This window comes from Microchirus variegatus (genome assembly GCF_963457635.1).
Source record: "Microchirus variegatus genome assembly, chromosome: 6".
Taxonomy (NCBI): domain Eukaryota; kingdom Metazoa; phylum Chordata; class Actinopteri; order Pleuronectiformes; family Soleidae; genus Microchirus; species Microchirus variegatus.
The window spans coordinates 20,912,400-20,936,564 of NC_139807.1; the positions used below are offsets into that span (position 1 = coordinate 20,912,400).

The following is a 24,165-nucleotide window of genomic DNA, read 5'->3' on the forward strand; positions in this document are numbered from 1 at the left end:
AAGCAGCGGTATGTGATTTTTTTAATTTTTTTTTTTAATGGTACCGCAGTGATCTCAGGTATGGTGTATTACCATGTCCTCAAAATAATTAGATTAAACCCAGACATATGAGGAAAGAATCTCAAAGGGAATATCAGGTAGTGTAGCGTTTTTTTCAGGAGAGACTGAAAAGATTTGTGGGTGTATTTCAACTTTAAATGAGAAATAAAGAGCTGGAAGACATTCTATGGCTGCCTGAAGGATCCCACTCTCTCTCAGTATCATCAACACACCAATTAGAGGTGCAGGCTGGGAAAGGATCAATGCGATCCAGAGTGTGTGAATGTGTGTGTGTGTGTGTGTGTGTGTGTGTGTGTGGGTAGGTGGGTGGATGTTGTGTGTGTGTGTGTGTGTGGGTATGTGTATGTATAGATGTATTTCGTCAGTTCCTCCACTGGGCTAATTGAGCTGTTTTTCTTCAACAGTTGGGAGCGCTTAGGCTGTGGACAGATGCCCTTGGGCCCAAGGTGTGTGTGTGTTTGTGTATCAGTTTGTGTATGTGTGTGTGTGTATATCGGTGGGTCGGGCCCACTGCGAGCATGTGTTCCATCCTACCATAGTGATTGCAGGAGTTTGTCAGTGCATACCAAAAGGGAAACTTGTGCATGATGTGTGTATGCATGGCATGCTGGCCGTTGGTCTGTCATTGGCGTATTTAACGGTCTCCAGGCGTCATTAGTACCCGGACTGTCACATTGGCCTGTCTTAGTTGAGCTCTTTATAAAGCTTTGTTTGGAATACTCCAGCCACATGTGCTCCACTGCGACTGATGGCTGCTGAGCGGGTGCTGATGGAGTAGGTGCTTGTGTGTGTGTGTGTGTGTGTGTGCGTGGGTGCGTGGAAGTGGGGTGGTGATGGAGCACTGCCGTCTTGACAGAGATGTTACCCAGAAGCTGGATCCTGTTCCCCAACCCCCTTCCAACCCCCCCCCCCCCCTCTCTCTCTCTCACACACACACACACACACACACACACACACACACACACACACACACACACACACACACACACACACACACACACACACACACACACACCCACACACACCCCCCCCCCCCCACACACACACACAGATACCTAACCAAAGGACCAGGTTCCAGGTTCTCGATGTCATAGCCGGGGTCATGTTTAACTTGAGAGTGGAGGATATACATTGTTTATTCCAGGGAAAGGACAGTTGACCATTCTTCACATACAGGGAATACATCACACATGACAGCAACAGTCACACGACCGTGCAGCACTGGTGCAAACCAATTAAGTATCTTTGATCAGTGCAAATGTGAAGCCTACATTACTTGTCATATATTATGTTTCTACTCCCCATACTTGTACCTGGAGTAGAATATAGAATATATTTCATTAATCTACAATTCCTCGACAGCCCCTAATTATAATTATGCTGCAGTGAACTATTTATATACTGTATATTATGTATAAAACATATGATTAGCTACTGAATGCATTAAAGCCTCAGTGTTAGGCTTTTAAATTAAAAGCCTAAGTGCTTGTTGGGTCACATGAATCCCTCTCCCTCCACATATTTCTGTCTGGTGCAGTGTTAACAGTCACAGGCACGTTATCAGACATAAACATGGCCAGATGCAGTGCATATGAAAGCAAAGGTGTACAGTAAAACATCACCAAAGCCCCCTTTATTTTAAATTGTTCACTAAACGACTTCTTCCACTTTTCCTGAAGTGAACATAATGTAGCAAATCTGCATCTTTATCCACATTTAAAGTATATTTACATATCCATATGTGATTTACTGGATCACGACAATAAAGACACAACAGTGACATTTATACTGTAGTAATAAAGAAATAAGGACCCCAATTAGATGCAGCCAGGAGGAGACTTTTTGTCCCAGTAGTTAGCTTTCCAGTTCTCACACATTGACTTTTATGTTTTATTATTGTTGTCATGGGGAAAAGAAAACAGCTGATCCAAGAGTGTTCATTTTTACTGAGGCGATATATTGTTAAAAAGATAATAAATTAGGGTTATTTTCTCATTCAATCTCCTAAATGCTTCAAAATGTCGACTGGTGTTCCCCAAACCACAAAATGCCATTTGTCCTGATGTTTTATGAGGATTTCAATAAATAACTTAAGAACAATGTTTCCAAATTAAAAGACATACTCAGGGGAATTAATTTACCCCAAACACTGTAGGGCACTCATTTTTACTTTTTGTAACAACAAAAGTTGTTAATTTGTAAGGGAATTCTTTCTGTAGTGTAATTATTCACACTTGATGTTGTAGTGCTGATTACAGCAGGAGGTCTCTGTCTGTGTGTGTGCGTGCATGCGTGCGTGCGTGTGTTTGTGTTTCATGTTCTAGGGACCTAAGTGTGTTTACACACTCACATTATGGGGACTTTTTTCCTTACAGGGACAAACATCAAATCAGTGTAAATATATTTTAAGTTAAAGACATGTTGTATAGTAAGGTTAGGTTAGGGTTAGGTTAAGTTTAGGGTAAGGCCAGTTGTAGTTATGGTTTAGAGTAGATTATGTCTCCTGGAAATGAATGTAAATCAATGTAATGACCTTTCCAGTCATGGAAAGCAGACTGTATGTGTCCATATTAAACGTAATGAGACATGTCATCCAGCAGCAGGAAAAAAGTATATCACGCTTTCACTCCACAAATAAAAATTGCTTTAATGCTGATAATTATTCATGAAATATTTTTGGATAATAATATAACTAGCCTTTTAATTATCAAAATGATTATATATTATATATATATATATCATATAATTATTATATAGAAGTGTACTTTCCTCTTCCATTGACTGTCTTTATGAAATGCTGTTTGGAATAAGGCCTGCACCAACATTTTGATTTCTACATTGATATGTATGTAGGCACCCACATATTCAACAAGTAGTCAATGTTGTTCTCAAGAAAACTTCCCTCCACCATCTCATCTAGCTGGTACTATTCGTCTCTCTTCGCCATGGCAGCTGCCTGTGATGGTTATCTCGCATTAATTTTCAAACACACACATGCACGCACACACACACACACACACACACACACACACACACACACACACACACACACACACACACACACACACACACACACACACACACACACACACACACACACACACACACACACACATGCTCATTTTCCCACCCACTCCTGCAACTCACGTACTTCCACATTTGCACACTTGCACACGTTCTCACACTTGAACATGCTTGTTCTTTTTCTCCCCCCCTTTCTTTTTTAACAACACAACTTCCTGCTCAACTTCCAGCAGAAGTGCGCCACTCTCAGTCCTTCAGCGGGAGTTGTTACTTTGAGCGACTCAGGAATACAGTCTAACTTTCTAGTACAAGACTCTACATTGAGTGTCTCTCCTGGGACGCCTGCTGTATAACTTACACTCACTTTACAGGACTTCTATATCAGTGAAAGGCCTTTCTCTGTGAAAGCACCAAAAAAAAGCGGATTAAGTTATTTCATGTTTTGTGGCAAAACGTATCTGAGGTAATGGATGTTGTGTGAAAGGCTACGGCTGCATGAGTGAAGTGACAAAGTTAGTTTGGGCCTTACAGATCTTTAAATCCCCCCTGGATCACTCGAAATGCCCTCTCACCGCTCCACTGATTGTGCCTGTTGTGTGTGTGTGTGTCAAATGATTGGTACCGGGGCTAACAGAGAGGAGTCCCTCAGGTCCTTCTGTGGAGGTTCTCAGGTCTGGTCAGTTAACCTCCATCTCTCTCTTTGATCGCTGCGGCTCAGACGACCCTCAGGGAAAACACAACATAGTCAAACCTCGGTCAGACCTCTTTTCGAACACACACACACACACACACACACACACACACACACACACACACACACACACACACACACACACACACACACACACACACACACACACACACACACACACTGCAGGAAAAAACTTGCACATACTGTATAATGCCAATGCTTTCACCCCCTCATCCACTCATCTACACACACTTTGCCACACAGTCAGACCACAGGGTAATGCTATACAGCCAGTGCCAGTGAGAGCAGGGTACTTAAGGTGCTATTACACTCCCATTACCTCTACTCTCATGTGCAATCAGGAAGAGGTGATGGCCTGCACTCTGGCAACACACACCCTGTTTCTCCCTCTGACAGAACTGTGGACAGAAGCCCAGCACAGCACGCTGCAGGATCGTGAGATAGGTGAGGTGAGAAGATTTAATCGGAAGGGTTTATATCACATAGGTACGGTGGAAGAGAAGCAAAGCAGTGTGTGGAGCAGCTCAGCTAACGGAGATGAAGCTCACACTCCTGCGTGTAGATGATGATGATGATGGATATGTGAGGTTTCATGTGTTTGTGTATTTTTTTTTCTAATAAAATATTTGAAATGAAAACATCTTTAACACCCCACCCCCATTTTCTACTGCTGTTTTCGATGCCCTTTCTCTCTCTCACACACATGCACACAAACTCACTCTCGCTCGCTCTCAGCTGGCCCTAGATAGTTTTGCTCTTCCCCCAGCTCCTCTGGGACCCCTTCTCTGTGTCGTTAATCAGAGCTCCTCAGCTCAGCTTCTCTCTCTCCTTCTCTCTCCTTTTTCTTTTCTTTCCAACACACACACACACGCACGCACGCACGCACGCACGCACGCACGCACGCACACACGCACACACACACACACACACACACACACACACAGTCCTATAGTCCCCCCCCCTCCCAACATGCATTCTCAGCCACATCCATCATAAAATGGCAGTGGGAAGGTGGGGTTGTGTGTAAGTGTAAGTGCGAGTGTGCGAAAGTGTGTGCATCAGGTTCTGTGTTTGTTTGAGTGTGTATGTGTATGTGTATGTGTCGGCTCATGTATGTGCAAAGCTATTGGCACACATCTCGGTGTCTCCTCAGCAAAAACGAATTGAGACTTTACAAGAAGAAAGCAATTAGGCCAGGGCTTTGCCCTATCATTCACTGGCTAATGTATCAGAGGCAGAGTGAATATTATTAACGGACGGGGATGGTGAGGCTCTGTGGGTTTTACAGCTTGAAGGTAGGACAAGAAAAGACTAATGATGGTGATGAAGTAACCCTGAGTTGAAGGGTCTTAATCACTTGTATGCTCCGTGGCTTCACAGTTGACATGCTCCTTATGATATCTGCACAGCTTCCAGCTCTCAATCTCCGCCGTTTAACGGAACACCGATAGGAAAGAATAAATCCGGCCATTATTGAACATGGACAAGGATGGCGTGGTACAATGCGCCAAGATAACTCATCCATGGGTGTGTGAGTGAGGGAGCGGAGAGCAAACAAATCATGGGTCGGAAAAACAAGTTGCATTTCCTCTACATAGTTCCAGGAACTTTGAGTATGTTTTTTTTTTCAATGAGCTAAATCATTCCCACAGTCCACTGTTGTGTGCGTTTCCACTGTGGTGAAACATCCATCCATCCACCCATCCATTATCTACTGCTTTATCCTCCACCAGAGGGTCGCGGGGGGTGCTGTGCCTATCTCAGCTGACACTGGGCGATAGGCGGGGTCACACCCTGGACAGTTCGCCAGTCCATCGCAGGGCCACATATAGAGACAAACAACCATTCACTCACACTCTCACACCTACGGCTAATTTAGAGTGATCAATTCACCTAATCCCCATATCGCATGTTTTTGGACTGTGGGAGGAAGCTGGAGAACCCCGAGAAATGTGGTGAAACAACAGAGAATTTCTTGTGATGACGTGTGATGACGACCCATGGTCACAAAAAGCTGCTCCACTGGCATTTATGTAAAAGAGTAGACAACAACAACAACACAAAAAATCAATTGATAAATAAATACATATTCTACAAAACTGATTATTCATGGCCTTTTTATTAAACAGTTCTTTCTGTCGTTGTCAGGGTGGGAGGTAGTACAGTGATAATTCTGGAACTACACACACATTTGCACAGCATTCACAGTCAGGTCACTCATTGACACCCTAACCTTAACCACCATAACTCAATTCCTAATCCTATCCCTAACTCTAAAACCAAGTTTTAACCCTTAAAAAGGGGTAACAGACAAAATATCCTTTGTGGAAATTAAAAAAAAAAGTTAATGTTTTGAAGAGGCACTGATGCAGTGAGAGAGAGAGAGAGAGAGAGCGAGAGAGAGAGACAGAGAGAGATCTGATGAGTGAAGCAATGGAGCCAACGGCAGAGCTAATATGGGAGCAGACAGAGATCCTGTTCAGTATTGAAACTATTATAAATCATCAAAACTGATTGGATCATGATGTCACTTGTGTCAGGACAAATTAATGTCAGGTTGACATCATTAAAAGCAAACACAGTTTATAACAACAAAACAACAGTAAACAGGAATCACTTTGTGGTGCTCTAAGAAAGTGAATTAAAAACATGTGGACTCATGTGACGAGATTGGTAAAACTGTTGGTAAAACTGATTGGCAGCTGAAATCAAATGCTGACGCATGACTAGGTTTGTTCGAGGCTGTAAGCTCCACCCTCAAGGTTCCTGATGTCCTGTGACCCGAGCAGGGACCGTTTTAGGGCCAAAAAATATACCCGGTACTTCCATTAAGTTCCTAGTTCCTACAATGGAAATGTCAAGTCAAGTCTATTTTATTTTGAGAGTACATTAACAACCAGGGTAAACCAAAGTCCTTTACAAAATAGTATAAAACATAAAAACAATAAAAGAAACATAAAATATAAAATGATAATAAAAAGGTTGACAATTCTCATCCTGAAGAGAAGGCCAAGGACAAGAGGTGGGTTTTTAAAAGTGATTTAAAATCATTCCATAGCTTGGGGGGGTTATTCGACCTCAGAGCTTGGGGTGTGGTGTGAAGATGAAGGAGTTCAGAGAGATAAGATGGTGCCATACAATTAAGAGCTTTAAAAACCAACTGTACAATTTTAAAATCAATCCTAAAATTAATAGAAAAGCCAGTGGAGGGAGCGCAACACATATGTGATGTGATCTCTCTTCTCTTTTCCAGGCAAAAGGAGTGTAGCAGTGGCATTCGAGACACATCGAGACAAACTTTTTGCACCTCGGCAGCAACTGAGCAGAGTGCTCTTGATTTCTGTGTGTGAGACTGACAGTGTGACATGTGACATTGGTCAGGGGGGAAACTGGACACAGACCAAGGATAGGTCACAGTGTAATGTTGTTTTTTTTATGGAGATTTTGTTCCATGTCTCTGCTGTGCTCTTAAATGTCATGCATTTTAAGAAGTCAGGTCTCTGTGGGTCACGCTGACACTGATGTGTGCACTTTCCACAAACACGACCCTTCCTCTTTGTGATTTAAAGCAACATTTCATGCTCTCTTGTTACATTTGTTGACATCACTCACCTCTTAACGGCAAATGTGATATGTTAACTCAATCAGGCAAGATGCTAAATATTGAGATAAGCCCATAGTGACCCTGAAGAAAAATATGAAGCCAATCTGTTCCAGTCTTTTTCTGTGTTACAGTCACAATTACTGAAGATTACAGCCAAATCACTTCCACATGGGCTCAATGAAAACTTTATAATCTCTCCCACAATACAAGATGAGGTGACTTTGTTTGGACTTAACCCAATGGAGGAAAGAGGAGAGGAGGTGAAGGAAGTAAAGGAGGGTGAGTCTCAGTGCGACAGGGGCAGAGGGGAGAGATTTGAGGGATAGGTGGAGGATTTTTGTAAAGAGCTTATTTTTGAACCATCATGCAACCATCATTTTCTCTCCCAAGAATGTTTTGTTCTGAAATCTGTCAAATTGGAAACAAATGTTGTGGGTGAGACCGCACGGGAATAAAAAACATTCTTGTTGTTTCTCAATCCACCACCAGAAAAGAGTTGGCTCAGAGGAGGAATAAAAGAATCAGCAAGCAAAGAGAAAAATCAAAATCAGCTTTAACATCACAGAAAGCTGAGGAATGCTTGAAGGCAGAGCCTTTAACATAAATGTGTGTTTTAAGAAGAAGGCAAAGATAATAAGGGACTGTGGAAAAAAATATTAGATGGTCCAGAAAAAATGGAGAGTTGAGTCTTTTTTTCTTTTTGCTGAAAAGAGGTCAGTCGTGTATTTAATACATCTTTTAAATGTACTTAAATGAGTGGGTTCTCAGCCTGACTCTTGACATTGTCATATAGAGCTGTCATATAGGTGGTTAAGCACCTGTCAATATAAACATGTTTAGTGTCTCTGCCCCTCGTGTAAAGGCATTACAAACTCATTCAGCAGTCTTGTCTCTGGCTGGAATCATGATGAACAGGATAAAAACAAGTTTTTTAGATTTTGTAGCCATTATTTATTTAATAGGACAGAAGTGTAACATGGAAGAAGGGGGGACCAGGAACCAGGCTGCACTCAAATCCAGGTCGCTGCCATAGACTGCACATAAAAAGTGGACATAATATTCCAGGTGTATTCCAGTTTGACACCCTGAGATTCCTCATTGGACCATCACCACGACAGTTTTTGCAGTTGGGAATTCACAAACATCATCTCCAAGCAGGCACCCACTGAATGCTTCAATAACTGTCAGTTACGCTGGTGTTTACCCATCTGAGTCCTGTTTTTATCATCTGTTTTTCTGTAAATGGAAACCTAATTTACAAAACTGACACCGTATCCTATTGAAGGAGACACGAAACTGGCGATTTATACCATTAAATCCCCAGGAAAATGTTTAATGATGTTATAAATCAAGTGAGAAACAGGGTCTTTTTCCCAAAGACTTCCATTCAGAGTTCTGTTTGCAACCAGCAGAGTCGCCCCCTGGTGACTAACTACCTACTTCCTCTGCTTCACTTTTTAAACTGGAAGACTATATGTCAATGTTTGTATAAAGTCTACAGTTGATGCAGAGGGACTTTGGGGACACCAGCTGCATCAGATGAGCAATATGGTACACCAAAATATCTGTCTTTCTTGTCAAAGTGTGGCACCTGTATTACCCATGATGTAACTCGTTCACTCAAAGATTCAGGTGTGTAATGCTGGAGGAGGCCAACGCATCCTCAAGCATCAATCTTGTCATCTTACAGCTACAGTTGACACCAACTAAGGTGAATGAATCACATTTCAGGCAGTTTCTCTTACTTGAGACACGAGGGAGGTTAATACTTTTCTACAGTCCTGCACAGTGTGATTGTTGCACTAAGTCAAGTAATTTCTCGATTTTCCCACTTTTCCTCCATAAACTGAACATGTTGAAATGTTCTCTTTGTTCCCAGCAGCTCCTTCGGCAAAACAATCCTGTGTAAAGTCAGAGCATGTGGTCGTTAATTTGGGCTGGCATACCTGTCTTGCTTTTATAGGTGGCAAAAGCTACTAATCCTTCAGTCCAATATTTACTTAGTCCAAGTTATGCTTTCCTGGACCATAGCTATGCATCTCTTTTGCTCTCCTGCTTATATATTCTTGGCCCTTGATGTATTCCTGGCTCAGGAAGCAACTTTTAGTGCCCTGCAAGGGCTGAGTGAGAATTGACAGTGTGTGCCAGAGTGAGAGCGAGAGGTAGGGGCCCTGTTTTAGTTCCACTGTGTTTGTAAGGTCACTCAGAGTACATCTGTATGGAGTGGGAACTCACTCGCTTTCACTGTCACAACCACTCACAACAGCCATCTGTAACACTGTTATGTGGAGCACTGTGTCCCTTTGTCTCTTACACACACACACGCACACACACACACACACACACACACACACACACACACACACACACACACACACACACACACACACACACACACACACACACACACACACACACACACACACACACACACACACACACACACAGAGGCAACCACACAAACCCTCACACATACAGTATAAAAGCACATACATGTGTGCACAAACACACACACACACACACACACACACACACACACACACACACACACACAAACAACCCCCCCCCCCCCCCCCCCCAAACACACACACACTCACACAGCGTCAGTGTTCACAGGACAACAAATTAACCAGCGCAAACACACATTAACGTAATGCCGGGTTCTAATTGCGAGAGCATGTGTTTCTAATGAAAAAGTTGTTTTAGGGTTTTATTCCGCTCGGCTGTCAAACAATTCGCTCATGTTTTGAAATATAATTGTGGGGACTGTAAGAGTTTCGAAACCAAACCAAAACATTGCCGTGATCCTGGTTTCTAATGTTTCTAATTTGTTAAAATATGCTGAGTGAATGACAAAAGTATAAGTCCGACCTGCCAAGAAAAACATATCAGAGGCAGCGCCGTGTGGAAATACAGACTCTCTTTTAGAAACATGATCAATGTAACCTTTGTTACAGGAAGGAGGGCAGGAACGAGCGAGAGTGGGGGGCAGTGGAGGGGTGGGATAAGGAGACAAACATAGCAAAGACAGTGGGCTCACGTCTCTGTATGTGTTTATTTGTCACTATATCCACAATCAAAGCCAAGCAACAAGCAAGGGATCCAAGTGGACGGTTTAGTTCACAGATGTACGTGCCACATATTCTTATACTTGGGTTGCCGTGAAGAGCCGGAGGTTTTTGTGTGTGCGCTGAATATGTTTAGAGAGTCGTTTTCACAATGTCACACACTGAGAAGGAGAGGAGAGAGATTTAATCAGTTACAGATGGAGAGAATATCTTTTACTTCTCATTTATGCTCTTTCTCTCTCTCTCTCAGGGCTGAGGAGGACGTGCCACCCCCCCTTCCCCCTCTCACCTCCTCCATCACACACACTTCTAACCCAAAACTAACATTACAGCCTGGAAGTGGGCTGAGATGTGTGTTTTATGTGTGTGAATGTATGTATTGGTGAGAGGGAGAATGAGAGAAACTCATATGGTTTCAGCAGAGCATCCCCCTGCTGTTCCCTGCCTCTCTTTCTGTCTGTCTCCCCCCATCCTTGCCCACATATCTGTTTCTCCAAAGAATAACATACAAACCCTCTGTGAAAGGATTCAAGGTTTATTAAACCAGAGGTCCTTTTCCTGTTTCAACACTGAGAAGAAGAAAAAATACCACAGTTTGTTTTCTCTCCCTCTAGCTTAGTCCTCTATCTATCGCTCCATCTATTTTCATACATTTTTTTCTTGATATTTTTTCTCTCTTGCATGATCATACTGGGTGTCTCGGTCAATCTTTCAACTCCCCTCCCACCTCCCCCTTTTCCTCTTAAACTTACTCCATATTCTAAGAGTGTGTCTGCTGTTTGATATAAGTCCTTTCTTCATCTCGTGGACACCAATCAGCCCCACAGGCCATTAAAGCAAAGTGTGTGACCATTGAATGGGTCCCATTAGTTTACACTCTGCGTCTGCTCGGTCAGTGTGTGCGTTAGAGGAGGGCAGACAAGGATAACTCAGGGTAATGTATTGTCCTGTGTGTGCACCCTGACAGTTCCCCCTGCTGGTGCCTGGTCATTCATTAATGCTAATTTGACATGTTTACGGACCCCCCTCCTAACATTACATACTTAAGGCAATCGACTGACCTTAAATGGAAACACCTACAGCCGTGCAGCATGTCAATACCAGATGAGGATGTTTGTGTCTGTGTGTGTGTGTGTATGTGCGCTCTCATGTGCGTACCTGCGAAGCACTGCATCAATACTGAGTTAGTGGTTAATCTGGAGGAGCAGGTGAGTTATGTCTGCAGAGACAGCTTCCTGCATTATCAGAGTAAGTGTGTGTAATGCAGCCAAGAGGTGAACAATTCAGAATAATGCAGGAAGAGAGTGTGTGTGTTTTTAAAAGAGAGAGTAAAGGGGAGGTGGGACCGAGGCCAAGAAGCACAATCGAGAGAGAGAGAGAGAGCGAGAGAGAGAGAGATTAGACCTTTAAGAGCCAATATCTGTTTTGATTTCACTATCCACTTCTTTAATCCCCCACCTTTCTCTGTTTGTGTTTTTACATATTCAGCACTTAAATAAAGTGTGGTGCCATTAAATGGCCAATCTTGTGTTGTCTCTCACTGATACACAACATTAATCACCAATTAGCTTGTCCTGTGACTGGCCACCTCTCTCATTAGAATATGATAGAATATAATGGTACTTAATGATGCTTAGGAAACATAATTAAATGACTGAGCTGTAGAACATGTGGAGGAACCACGGTGCATCAATCAAAGGGGACCCTGGCAATCCAGCGCTCACCAAAACTGTGCAGAGAGGTGGTGTGTGTGTGCGTCTATGTATACAAACAGTGTGTGTGTGTGAGCCCTGGAATCGCTGGCCTCTATCATGACCTCATTAGGGAAAAATGAAGGGTGGACGTGTCCCCATTACAAGATACCGTTGGTGCTTCAAAGTGTGAATGACATTAATATGTAACTGTCTGTGCTTCTGTCTCAGCGACAGTCGATCTGTCTGTCTGTCTTCTCGGGCTGCACTGGAACAGATGAGGACGGGGGAGAGAGGGGGGGGGGGAAATAATACCATCTCTCTGAGGTATCTGCTTCTACCTCTAATTAGCATGTGAATAAATGGAATAAATAATCTATATTTTTTATGGATTTGCTTTTATCATTAATCAACATAACAAAAAGGTTGTCTCATGTGCTTGCTGCAGTCGCCACTGTAACATCAGTGGAGGGGGGGAGACATAGAGGGGGAGGGGCAAATAGCTTATCTTTAGTTTTTTTCTTTCTTTTTTCATTTCAGTAGAACAATAAAGATAAGTGTTCTACATGCCTGCTTAACATACACAGTTCGCCGCCCTCCGCCCCTTTCTCCCTCACTTTCTCTCTCTCTCTGCCAGCAGTGGTGAAATCCATCTCTCTATCGCTATCTCTCTAACATCCATTACATACCCCAGCCCCTCACCTCCTTACTCATTAGGCCAACGCTCAGTAAATTAGCGGCAGCAATTACAGGGAGAATAAAGCACAAGCTCTGCCGGGCTCGCTGTGACAGGTACCACACAGATCATAGACAGACACCCACAGTCACCGGCATAATTACTGTGGGAAACGACCACACAGCCTCACACAAACCTGAGTGTGAGTGCACACTCATCCCGGGTACGACTGTGCTCAAATATGCTCTGTCTTAGTGGCAGGCGTGTTCATGCATACGCAGCCGGTGCAGAGAGGCAGCTTGTGTGCATCTGCAGACACTCATACATTAAGTAGGACCAGGAACTTACTTCCCATTGCCTCGCTACATCTCTCTATGATGTCCATTGTGACTCTTTTTCTGCATAGGATATTATTAATATTCATTCCTCCTCTCCTTGTCTTTTGCTCACTGTCTAGGTCTGTCTCCATTCTGAGTATTCCTCCCACCCTACACTCTACTCACATTTCCCTCTGTCTTTCTATTTCTTTCCTTTCCTTTCTTTATCCTGGGATCCCCATGGGGACCCCTGTTTTGCTTTCAAATATGCCGCTCTCCGCTCTTCCTCCCTTCATGTGTCCATGCAGGGAGGAAGGAGAATAAAAAAAAGAGCAGAAGGAGCAAGGAATACAGTATGTGCATTAATATATTTCATTAGGATACTAGTAGCACAAAAGCTCCTGAACAGCACCCTCTTGATGTATGAAGGTTCTGCTGCCTCGATCTGGAGGACTAGTTCTCCAGGAATAGTGTCTTTAATGTTATGTCTCCAGAGGGCTGAGGTTTGCTGGCTGCGCGCTGCCCTCGGCCTTCCACTCCTATTGTCCTCCTCCCACACTGACCAGTCTATCTGGGCCTGAAAAGCTGCTGGAAATAAAGAGCAAAATGGGCTCACCTTTTGTCTATGTGTATTTATGATTTATGAGTATGTGTGTGTTGAATGTGTGTTGCACTGCAAGCTGCATTTGTGGGAGCTGAAACCCTGCAGCTGTGCAGCGCAACACGGCAGCGGTGCTTGGCTCGCTAATCAAAAACATTAGGCTCCAGGACTCGTTTTCCCCGGCACTGACTGCATAACCTCCATAATTCAATATCCCACCTCTTACTGCTAAACCATGTACACCACAACACACTTTACTGTTTGTCAGCAAACTATCAACTCAGTTATCGGATGTTAAAAGAAAATAGCCCAGTGCAGTTATGATCCTGTGGGCAGTTATGATCCTGTGGGCAATTACGGAGGCAAACACACACAAACATGCACAGTGTTTACGAGTCCTTATTTCATCATTCATTCAATCAGTACTTCCAGGTCGTCCGACTCTCCCCATGGCATTACAGAAGCCTCCAGTTACCGTTGAGACCCTGGAACACTTTGAGGTCAGCAGAAACCCGGGATCCGCTATTTTCTCAGGCTAATCAAATTGTGGGCCCCTAAATTAGATATGCAAAAAATAAAAAAGAAATTAATTTTCTGCTGATGACCGGGTATGCAAATGGTGACTCAATTATGGTGGGCTGGTGCGTGTGCAATTAATAACCTTGGAATCATCATTAACTAATATGTTTACGAGGAAACTTGTCAGGCTAACCATGTTCACCATGCCATCAGTAATGCATTAATGAATTAGATTCATTAGGAGAAAGGATCCAGCAGGGGGAGGGGATCCAGGTCTGTTTCTGACCTGTGGAATTACTCTGAGCCAGTCCTCCTCTATTCTTATTCAGCTGCCTGTCAGCTATGTGATGATGACATTTTCAGCCAAACAACAATAAACACAACAAAAACCCACCCTCGCTGGTGTTCATGGGATGAATGTAGAATTGCACAGGAAATATTCCGATCTCTTTGTAGATTTATTTTGCCCATAAAGTTCAATTAAAGTCAAACTGAGAAGTTCTTGCAAATTTGAGTCGTTCACAAAAAAAACACATTAATTAACTCATTATCTACAGTGTATCCTTTGAGAGTTGTAGTGGGATCTTGTGCCAACCTACAGTCAATTTAAGCCTCTTTCACAGTACAAATAGCAGGTATATCTGGGATTTTGAGTCAATCCTGAGTGGCAACTGGTCGTCACGTCACCCATAACAGTCAGAATCCGTGATTTGACCAGTTCCATGTTGACATTTTGCAACCAGACGTTCAGAAGCATCACCTGTCACCAGGCTCCCATACCAGCTGTCAATCATACTGGTGTTCACTCATATATGCTGTGCTTTATCATCTATTTTTCAACATGATCTACAAAATTGACACCATGTGATACTGAAAAAGAGTTGATTGAGATTCATTAACTCTGACTTTGTAAATCAAGTGTGAAGGAGACTGATTTTCCCATAGTCTTCCATTAAACCCTATTCTCTCTGCAATCAGCAGAGCCACCCCCTAGTGGCTATTCAATATATTCGTATGTCATGATTTACTACACAGAGGGAGCTTTTTTATTTTTTAATATACATATATATGTCCCCGTGTGCAAAATGTGTAAAATGAGTTTGAGAAAAGAAATACTAGAATATGAGAAAGCAATACTACTGCTCAGTGAAAATGATAGTCATTAATATTTTTGTATCTTTTACTTTTCTATGTTTGTTGTTGAAAAATGTTTAAATAGCGAATAGATTGAAGTAATATGGAAAAGAAAATTAGTACTACCACAAGTTGGAAAATGTAAAATTTGCTAAAAACACTAATGGATAATGCTCACAGCCTGAAGATGAACGTGCATCTCGGTATTGCGCTGGAAATTACTCAGGAATCTGCATCGCTTGCAAAAGTAGCCAAAGAAGAAATTAACATGTTCACCTTGGTCTCATGTTCTTACTGATGCTGAGTGGAGCTGGAGTCAAAAAACCTGCGTGTTTTGCAGAGACATTAATCAAAGACCTGTTAAATCCAGGATTAAACAGTTTTTTTGACCAGTGGAATGGGGACTGGTGAGTCTCTGAATAATCTAACCCCAATCTGTTTTGGACTTTGAGAGAAAGCCAGAATACCCTGGAAACATGCACACAGAGAGGCCCTCTGTTGAAGTGGAATTTGAAACTCTGACCTTCCTGCTGTGAGGTGGCAATGCTAACAATCACGTTATCACAAAAATATTAAATTCAGTACATCACAGACAACTCTGAGAGATCACAGCTACAGGACTTTCTCTAAGTGCTTTGCACCTGTGGACTTGAACAGTTAATCCCTTTCTTCCTGGCAGTGTTTGTGAACTTCCATCTTCAGGTCTGTCTCCCTTTTCTAGGAGTTCAAGTGTGAGCTTTGACGCGACCACTCATGGACACTTAGGCTGAATCCCAATTCCACCCCTTCCCCCTACCCCTTGTTTTTGCGCGTTCATGTGAGGGGTAGGGCTGTCTCATTTCTCATTAGGGTTAAAGGCCACATTATACTTCTCCGACTGCGTAATGCGTTATCCAAGCCTTTATACTTCTGCGTCGTGGTGACGGATAGGCGCTGCAATTTCCCGCCCGATCAGTAGGGGTCGCTGCGCAAGGTTGTTGTGCTTTTGGCTACAGTGAGCAATGGCGTCCGAGGGAAAAAGACTGTTGTTGTTGAAACAGCGGCCGTTTGTCACTTTTCTGTGTCCCGGAACGCAGTTTTAAGATAATTTGAGGCGAGAAATTGGCCATTTAGAGTCTAAACATGTGCTGTGTGTGTTAAGATATGACGTATTTATAGTTCGGCAGCGACGAAGTCGGCGGTGTTCAGCTCCGCCCTCTGTGGTCGCTCGCTGCTCACTGTGAGCCGGCACAGAGCAGCTTCGCTCGGCCTGTCCTGAGGACCAATTGCAGCTCTTGCGTCTCCGTTGTCCCTTGACGGAGTGACGGACACTTAATAAATATTCCGTGCACCCGGAGACGACGCAGAGGCTCTTCGACAGGTTCTGCGTCGACGCAGAGGACTCTGCGTAGCCTAAGCAGAGCACTTTACGCAGGAGTATAAATTGGGCTTAAGGGCTAGGGCCAAGCCATAGGGCTACGTAGCCCTTGAAATTAAGCTTCTTCAGGACCGCACTTGAAACAGAGGGCTTTGAGGAATTTCCCAGCTTCCGCCGCGTCACCTGTCAGCGAAGTTTGAAAGCCGGCCGTTAAAGACTCGCACAAATGTATTTTCAGCATTTTAATTACTACAGTCATGTGTAATGATTGTATTGCGGTCTTCTTCAATTGTCAACAGTGTTTCTGAATCACTAGTCAAGTTTGTTTTGAATTACTAGCTAGTCGTAGCCGATGCTATCCCGGTGTTCCTTTCATAAGTGATTAGCTAGCTGCTATCGCTAAATTTTACAAAACATTTACAAATTGTGCCGGAGTGCACAGTAACGTCTTCAGGACAGAGCAGGAAATTCTGTCCCCGCTCTACTTGGCTCTGTCTGCGAGCAGCTTTCTCCCTCTGCACCGTGTGTGCATGCGTTTGATGGGGGCTATGGTAATGCAGCGGGTCTGCAGTCGCTGTAACTGTGTGTGAACACTCCTCACGTCAGCGTCGCCGCCGATGTCGTTGGTTAGCAGCTGACAGTGGTAAAAACAGAAAAATAACCCAGGCAACAGACATTACTTGTGAGGACGGAATTTTTGGATTGTTACATCAACAAGCATCGCATCAGCTTGTTGATGTAGCAGTCTGCGAGCATCTAGTCCGGACGACGTGAGGACCTAATGGAGGTGTGTCTCATTTCTTAGGGTAACGCTCTTACCCCTAGCACCCTCAACTCTGTATTGAGGGCCAAGGGGAACTCTGACAAAGGGATAGGGGGAAGGGGGAAGGAGTGGAATTGGGATTCTGCCTTAGGCCCTGTCCCAATACCTCCCCTAACCCTACATTTTTCCCCTAACCCTACATTTTGCGCGTTCACGTGTAGGGTGGAGCAAGGGGAAATGTGATTTTCCCCTTATAATCAACCCTCAAAATGTAGTGAGCTCTGATGAAGAAGTGGAAGATGAAATTACCCATGATGCTTTGCGAATTCAGTGAGCCAGCTGATATTTTTCAACAAAGATGGCGGCCACATCTACCGTGGAACATTTTCGTTGTAATATATTTTCGCAAATAAGCACGTTACAATGTTGAATTATGTTGGAATATGTTGGTTTGATATACATCCAAAGGACTGCTGAGCTTTGAACACTAATGTCAGAAAATAAGTGACGATTTATGAAAGCAGCGAGCTAATTAGCTAGCGAGCGGCTACCCGCCGAGCGCCCCAAGAGAGCACTCCCGACACGCAGAGCTGCATGATGGGCAAACGCTCTGGAAGCACCTGGCTAACAGCCGCCAGCCAGCTCTGCTACATCTGGGTAGTTTTGTCAGCGTGTGGATGTGTGTACCGGCGTTCACTTGAACACGAATACCCTGGACTTGTCTGATTTCAATCACATTCGCGATATAGCGTATACGAGGAGGGAAACAAACGAGCGTTGACAGAGAAAAACAAACAGCTGATCCGCCGGCATTTTTCCTGAATGAAAATAGTAGCACGCTCCATCGGCAGAATTGTCAACATGTGACAATTAGGTTAGCACGTTTGTCACGTTCACTACGCTAATTTGCATGTAGGGATGTCCCAATACCACTTCCCTCAACGAGGGGAATTTATGGTTGAGGGCACTCAAAACCAAGGGGAAATTTTAAGGGGGAGGTATTGGGACGGAGCATTAGAGTCTTGCCCCGAAATCACTCCAGTCACTTCTTGACTTTTTTTCTGTCACTGTAATCTTTACCAGCAGTGTCTTGCTGAATAGGTGGATCATTGCCCCTGTAGCAGCAGGCTTGCACTTATTTATGTAGTCCATCTGTCCCTGCTCCTGAGAATCTTCCTCACCTGCTAAAAATAAATCTTCATCTTCATCTTGCAAAGTTCACCTGTACTATGACACCTCTTTTTTTCCCTTCAAAATCACTGGCTAAATCATAAAAGTCTGATTGATGTATTACTGCTGAGATGATTGTTCTTCTGGCAGAATCTCAGCACAAGACATGTGAAGTTGGTTCGAGTGACCGTACGTCCCATTGGGGGTCACCACATATTCCATTTAGCTGCATGGTCAACTCGAGGGCAAGTCCTGTTGCTTTTCTTTCAGTTATTAAAGACAATGTGCTCCTAGAAACTCAAATCAAAGCTGTATAAAAGATCCACACCATGGTCTCCGACTTTCTCTGACTTCATGACTTGGTTTTGAATTCATTTTTGTCTTTCAATTTTTCTTATATTTGTAAAAAAACATTTAAAGGGTTTTTCAAACTGATTATGATGATCAGAAATGTCACTGTCACAAGTGAAGTTAACTCGTCAATTGGTGATCGTATGAAATCCATATTTTGAAACAACAGAAAGACAACACTAATCACAGACAAGAGGTAACTTTAATTCAACATTGTGAGAGTCCAAAAGTTATCTTACAGCTCATTTTTCATCAAAAACAATAACAATCTATACAGTAGATTTTTTCTTCCCTTATATCATAGAGTTGTTCAGTGTATTTGCAGTCAAAGACAAAACAGAGGTAAAATAGACACCAGCTATTTGGTTTGCATTTTTTTTCGTTTGTTGTTATTTGTTACTTAAATACAAAACTTTGTCACCCATTACCAATATTCATAACCAGGATGGGACTTTGCTTACAAAGCAGCCATTGTATGACAACAGACCTATGCAGTTCATCTGAAACAGATATGGTGTGGCTCCTCCTGCCCCAGCTCAGACCGGCACAGGCACACAATTGCCTGAAAAACACTCGTCTGTCAGCAGTGGCCTCTGTTAAAATGGCCCTTTCTACCCACTTAACAAAACCAGACTCTAGAAAAGAAAAGCGGGGAGAAAAGCCCTATACTCTGTCCAGCAACCGCTTGAAGACACACAAAGGAAAGACTACAGAAATGGCTGAGAGGCCAAGGAGCGCCCTTTCATGCCTCCTCGCTTGTTCTGGTTGTGTTTGGCTTGTATTGAAGCTGTGTTGTCCGAAGGCTAATGCGGGAAAGAGGACTGTTGGGATCGACTGTCAGATCCTAGAGTCAGACCTACGACTCCATGTGTGAGATTAAACTTGTGCTGCGACAGTGTTCATTCTTCACTGTGCTCCCCCTTTGTACTTCAATTAAAACAGCTCTTTGTTGTCACGCAGAATTATTACCAACATGCTGTAGAAATGATTTCATCAGACAAATAATAATAAATAATCTAAAAAAAAAAAAGACAAAGTGTTTCTGTGAACACTAAAGTGCACTGAGCACAGCTGAGACGGGCCTCTCAGCACTGTCTGTCCTTCAAAGCATGCCATCGCTGTAGTATTATAGTACATCGGGGGGTGTGTGTGTATATGTGTGTGATTGTTAAATTATGGCTCTTTGTATTCTAGTCTGGCTTCACCACCAAACAGAGTGGGTTTGTGCTTTGTCCCCAAGTTCCCATGAATTCCTCTGTGGCAACAGACAATTGTGGTGAGGGTAAAAAAACTGTACACGTGATTGAATGAAGAATGGGTTTGCATTGTTAAGGCATCTAGACTGCTGGTAAAGATTACAGTGACAGAAAAAAAAGATACAGTATATAGATACAGTATGTAAGCAGGCATAAATAACATAGGATAAGAAAGAACAGAGGGGGAAAACGAGGAAACACAAGGAAAGAAAAACACAGAGCAATTTCTTACTTCTCTTGGTTTTCCACACACAAAAAAGAAAGTGTCACTCAAGATAAGAACCCATGCATATTATCAGTTCAAGAACAGTATCAATCTGAAAGCCTCAAAGTGTTCAAACAAAAAAAGATATAGATTTACAGTATATATTAATGTATGTATATATTCTTAAAAAATCTACTTCAACCAAATTCTCTGAATAAGATGCTACTTTTTTTGCCATACAATTAACATTTTCATAAGCAAAAAAGAAAATATGTTTTATTAACTTACAAATCATACAAAAATAGACAACAGCATGTTTTGAATCAACAAATGAATGCATGGTGAACCAAAACAACCAACATACAAAACAAACCAAAATGAAACCAAAAAAAAAAAATATGGTCACTTTTAAATAGGGAGTAAATAATGAAAAAAAAACACTATGAAATATGTTCACTTACTGTATTAAACTTACACAACACAACTCAACAGAGGGTGAGAGGCAATGTACAAATACAAGGGATAAATACATTATTTATAGGATATTTTACAGGAATCCCTTTGTTGTATCCAAATCCATGTTTCTCATGTTTTGCAGATGAGATATTGACAACACACAGTAAATCTATCTTCTGTACTGAGAAGCTGCCTTAAGACATTGTTTACATTTCAAACTATACCTATAGCAAAAACAAAAAATTGTCAAATGAAAAATTCAACATTTTTTTGTTATATACAAAAATATATCACATATTTCACGCATTTATTCTAATTTGATATTTGCTAGACTCCTTCAGTACAGTGCTGGCTGAGCACACACATCCTCTGGCTTTTCAAGTCTTCACCTAAAATCTCTGACAGCGTGTCAGTTTTGGCTAAATCATCACCTTTTCTTAACACGACAAGCAGAAAAGCATATTGCAAACAGCTCAATCCTCACAGTTTTATTAAAATTCAAACAAACAATCAAACCAAATGAAAAAATAAACAGAAAGAAAGGCATGGTTCTGATGTGAAAAATAGCAGAAGGGAGAGATTTTTGATTTGACATTTCTTTTACTTTTATGGGATAATTAGCAGCAAAATAAAAGGGTGGATTTTGTTTGTGTATGTATTTCTTTGCGTTGTTTTTTTTGTGTGTTGTTGACCTTAGTTCTATGTGGCCGGTGTTGCTCTGTGATTTCAGTGAGCCGGCTGAGCTAAGTAAAGCATCTTCTATTGTGACAGAGGTTAGGTAAACTTCATGGCCAAACCAACACTGTCATTTGTGCCAGCTAGGGATTGCAAGACGGCGTGTGGGGCCTCCAGTAATCAAACACAAAGATAAATAAATGCTCTGTTCATGAGGTCAGTGTCACACTGTGGGCAAACTATCAGTCTCTATACACTCCATCAAAGGTGGTGTCAGAGAAGCTACACTAATTCAACCAAGAGGGAAATAACAAATCACAAAGGTTCGTATTGTCCCTTTTTTCCTCCTCCCCTACCCCTTCAGATGATATCCCAATAGAAAGGCCTGAGTTTTAGTCCCGCATCTTATCTTGACGTCCTTCAGTTCAGCTGCGGAGCATGACAGAGACTCGCCTACTGTGTCTTTTCCTCTCAAAATATCCTAAATCTCCAGCTATTCCAGATCCACTACATGGGCGGAACGATCATCCCGGGAATCGCTGCTTTGTGCGAAAAGAGGGGGAGGAAGAGGGAGACAAATGGGAGGGAAAAAGAGAAGGAGAGGTCAGTCATGTGATTGCTGGATTTCATCTGTCATCACAACAGTCGCATAACAGAAATGTGCTCCAGCATGTGGTGAACAAAAAACGTCTCTCTTCATTCGGAGGCCCCCGAAATCAAAACATTTTGCTACGCTGCGCTGCGAACGTTGACAACATCATTCAGCTGTTTGCAGGCTCTCTGAACAGCCTCATGCGACAGCTCACACTGTTAACTGTCCGCATTTATGTCGTGCATCATGGAGCATAATTCAGACTTTACACTGAGTATGTGGTGATGGTGAGATGAGGGAGGTGACGAAAGGTGATGAAACAAATGGAATCCACAGGTTTTTTTGTAGCCATCTTTATTCACATTCTTACCTTCTTATATCATGCTCTGCCTTTCCACTATTCCACGCCTTACACTATTCTCACCTCCTCACTGAAACCTCCTCGCCTCACCCCCTTCCCTTCCCCCCATTTCTACACAGACACCATCACAGGCAGGAATTTTTCATATAACATATTGGCTGCCTATTGATTCCCCCTCTCTCTTCAATCCACTAATTCCCTGGTTATTTCCTGTGTTTCCAGTTTGTTGGGATTAACAGAATGGTGTGTGTGTGCGTGCACAGGAACACATATGCTTGTGTGTGTGTCAGTGTGATCAGCACACAGTGGCCACTAGCTCTTGGGTCACCGTGGTCAGTGCTCATCAACGCCGAGAGAGGAAGTGGGGAAGTGCTTAGCTTGGGGCTCTGATAAAGATTCCCATCCATCATTTCTCTCTCTCAGGATCTCAACGCTATACAACATCCTGCCTAGACGAACAGACCCTGTGCTGCATTTGCTGGAAATGGGAGAACAGAGTGACCCACGGTGGCATAACAAACCCCACACACCCCACCACCACCGCCACCGCTACTCACAGAGACACCCAGCGGAGCACAGGCAGGAAGCAGGAAGCAAAAACAGGAAATGGAACACATATGGCGTGGCATGCTGTCTCTCAGACAAGTCGAGGGTGAAAAATAAAAACAGAGAAGAGGAGGAAGGGTAGGGCAGGATGAGCTGGTGTTTGCAAGTGGAGTGGAGGGACAGTGCAATGGAAGGAACCAGAATAAGAAGCATTGGAGAGAGGGATAACATACTTCAGGAGAAGGCCAGGCCCTGCAGAGAGCTGGCTGATGAGTACTTGCTAGAGTCCACAAAAGACTGATCTACAGTAAGGAAGGAGAATGGAGGCATCAAGGGGGGCAGAAAAAGGAGAGAGAAGGAGGGAGAAAAGGCAAGTGGAATTAAAAGTGAGATATTATTATCACATGGAGGTGAATAGCAAGATGTGAGTAAATTCACTTTAAGATAATTGATGTTTTCACTGCATATCAGCTCCAGGTTCATTGAATATTGGGAAATTAAATGCGCGTGTGGGGGGGGGGGGGGCTACTTGTTTTGTGCCTCACCTTGCAGGCTGTTAGCATTAGTGCTGTTGCACGTGGGCGGAGGGGAGTTCTGGGGTCGAACAACAGGGGCGAAGGCGCTCTTCTGCTTGACGGCCGCAGAAACCATGTTGGCTGGAGAGAAGGAGAAGATGCCGGAGGAGCTGCTGCAGTTGGACGGCAGGCTGGTCGATGAAGCCATGGTGGGGCTTGATGGGACGACTGAGGAGACAGAGATGGAGTGGGAATGGGGGGAGTGGGGATTAAGGAGGTCATGGGGAGCATGTCAGGGAAGGGCGGGGAGGAAGGAGGGAGATGGAAGAGGGGAAGACGGGGTTAGAGAGACGACCGTGGGCAGAGGACAGGCAGACGGGACGAACAGAAAGGGACTGGTCAATGGACAGTGGCAGGAGGGACAATATTTTGGATTTGGGGTCATCAGGCTGAGACTTTTTTCAGATTATTAGTGTTCACCTGGCAATGAGATATTCAAAAGCTAACACAAA

At 43.2% G+C, this 24,165-nt stretch overlaps 1 protein-coding gene across 6 annotated transcripts in view; it reads right to left on the bottom strand.

The window, feature by feature from the left end:
- Positions 1-22,146: 22,146 nt before the first annotated feature.
- LOC310928981 (transcription factor COE1-like) overlaps positions 22,147-24,165 on the bottom strand; it is a gene marked incomplete at both ends in the record, with an annotated part of 53,533 nt that continues 51,514 nt past the window's right edge. For 3 of the 6 annotated variants that reach the window (XM_083891659.1, XM_083891661.1, XM_083891658.1), the window contains 2 exons: positions 22,147-22,178; positions 23,684-23,881. In XM_083891659.1, the coding sequence (XP_083747785.1) occupies positions 22,147-22,178; positions 23,684-23,881 (230 nt within the window). Of the gene's footprint in view, positions 22,179-23,372; positions 23,441-23,683; positions 23,882-24,165 lie in introns of those variants that run through there. The other 3 variants (XM_083891660.1, XM_083891657.1, XM_083891656.1) reach the window with 1 other exon arrangement.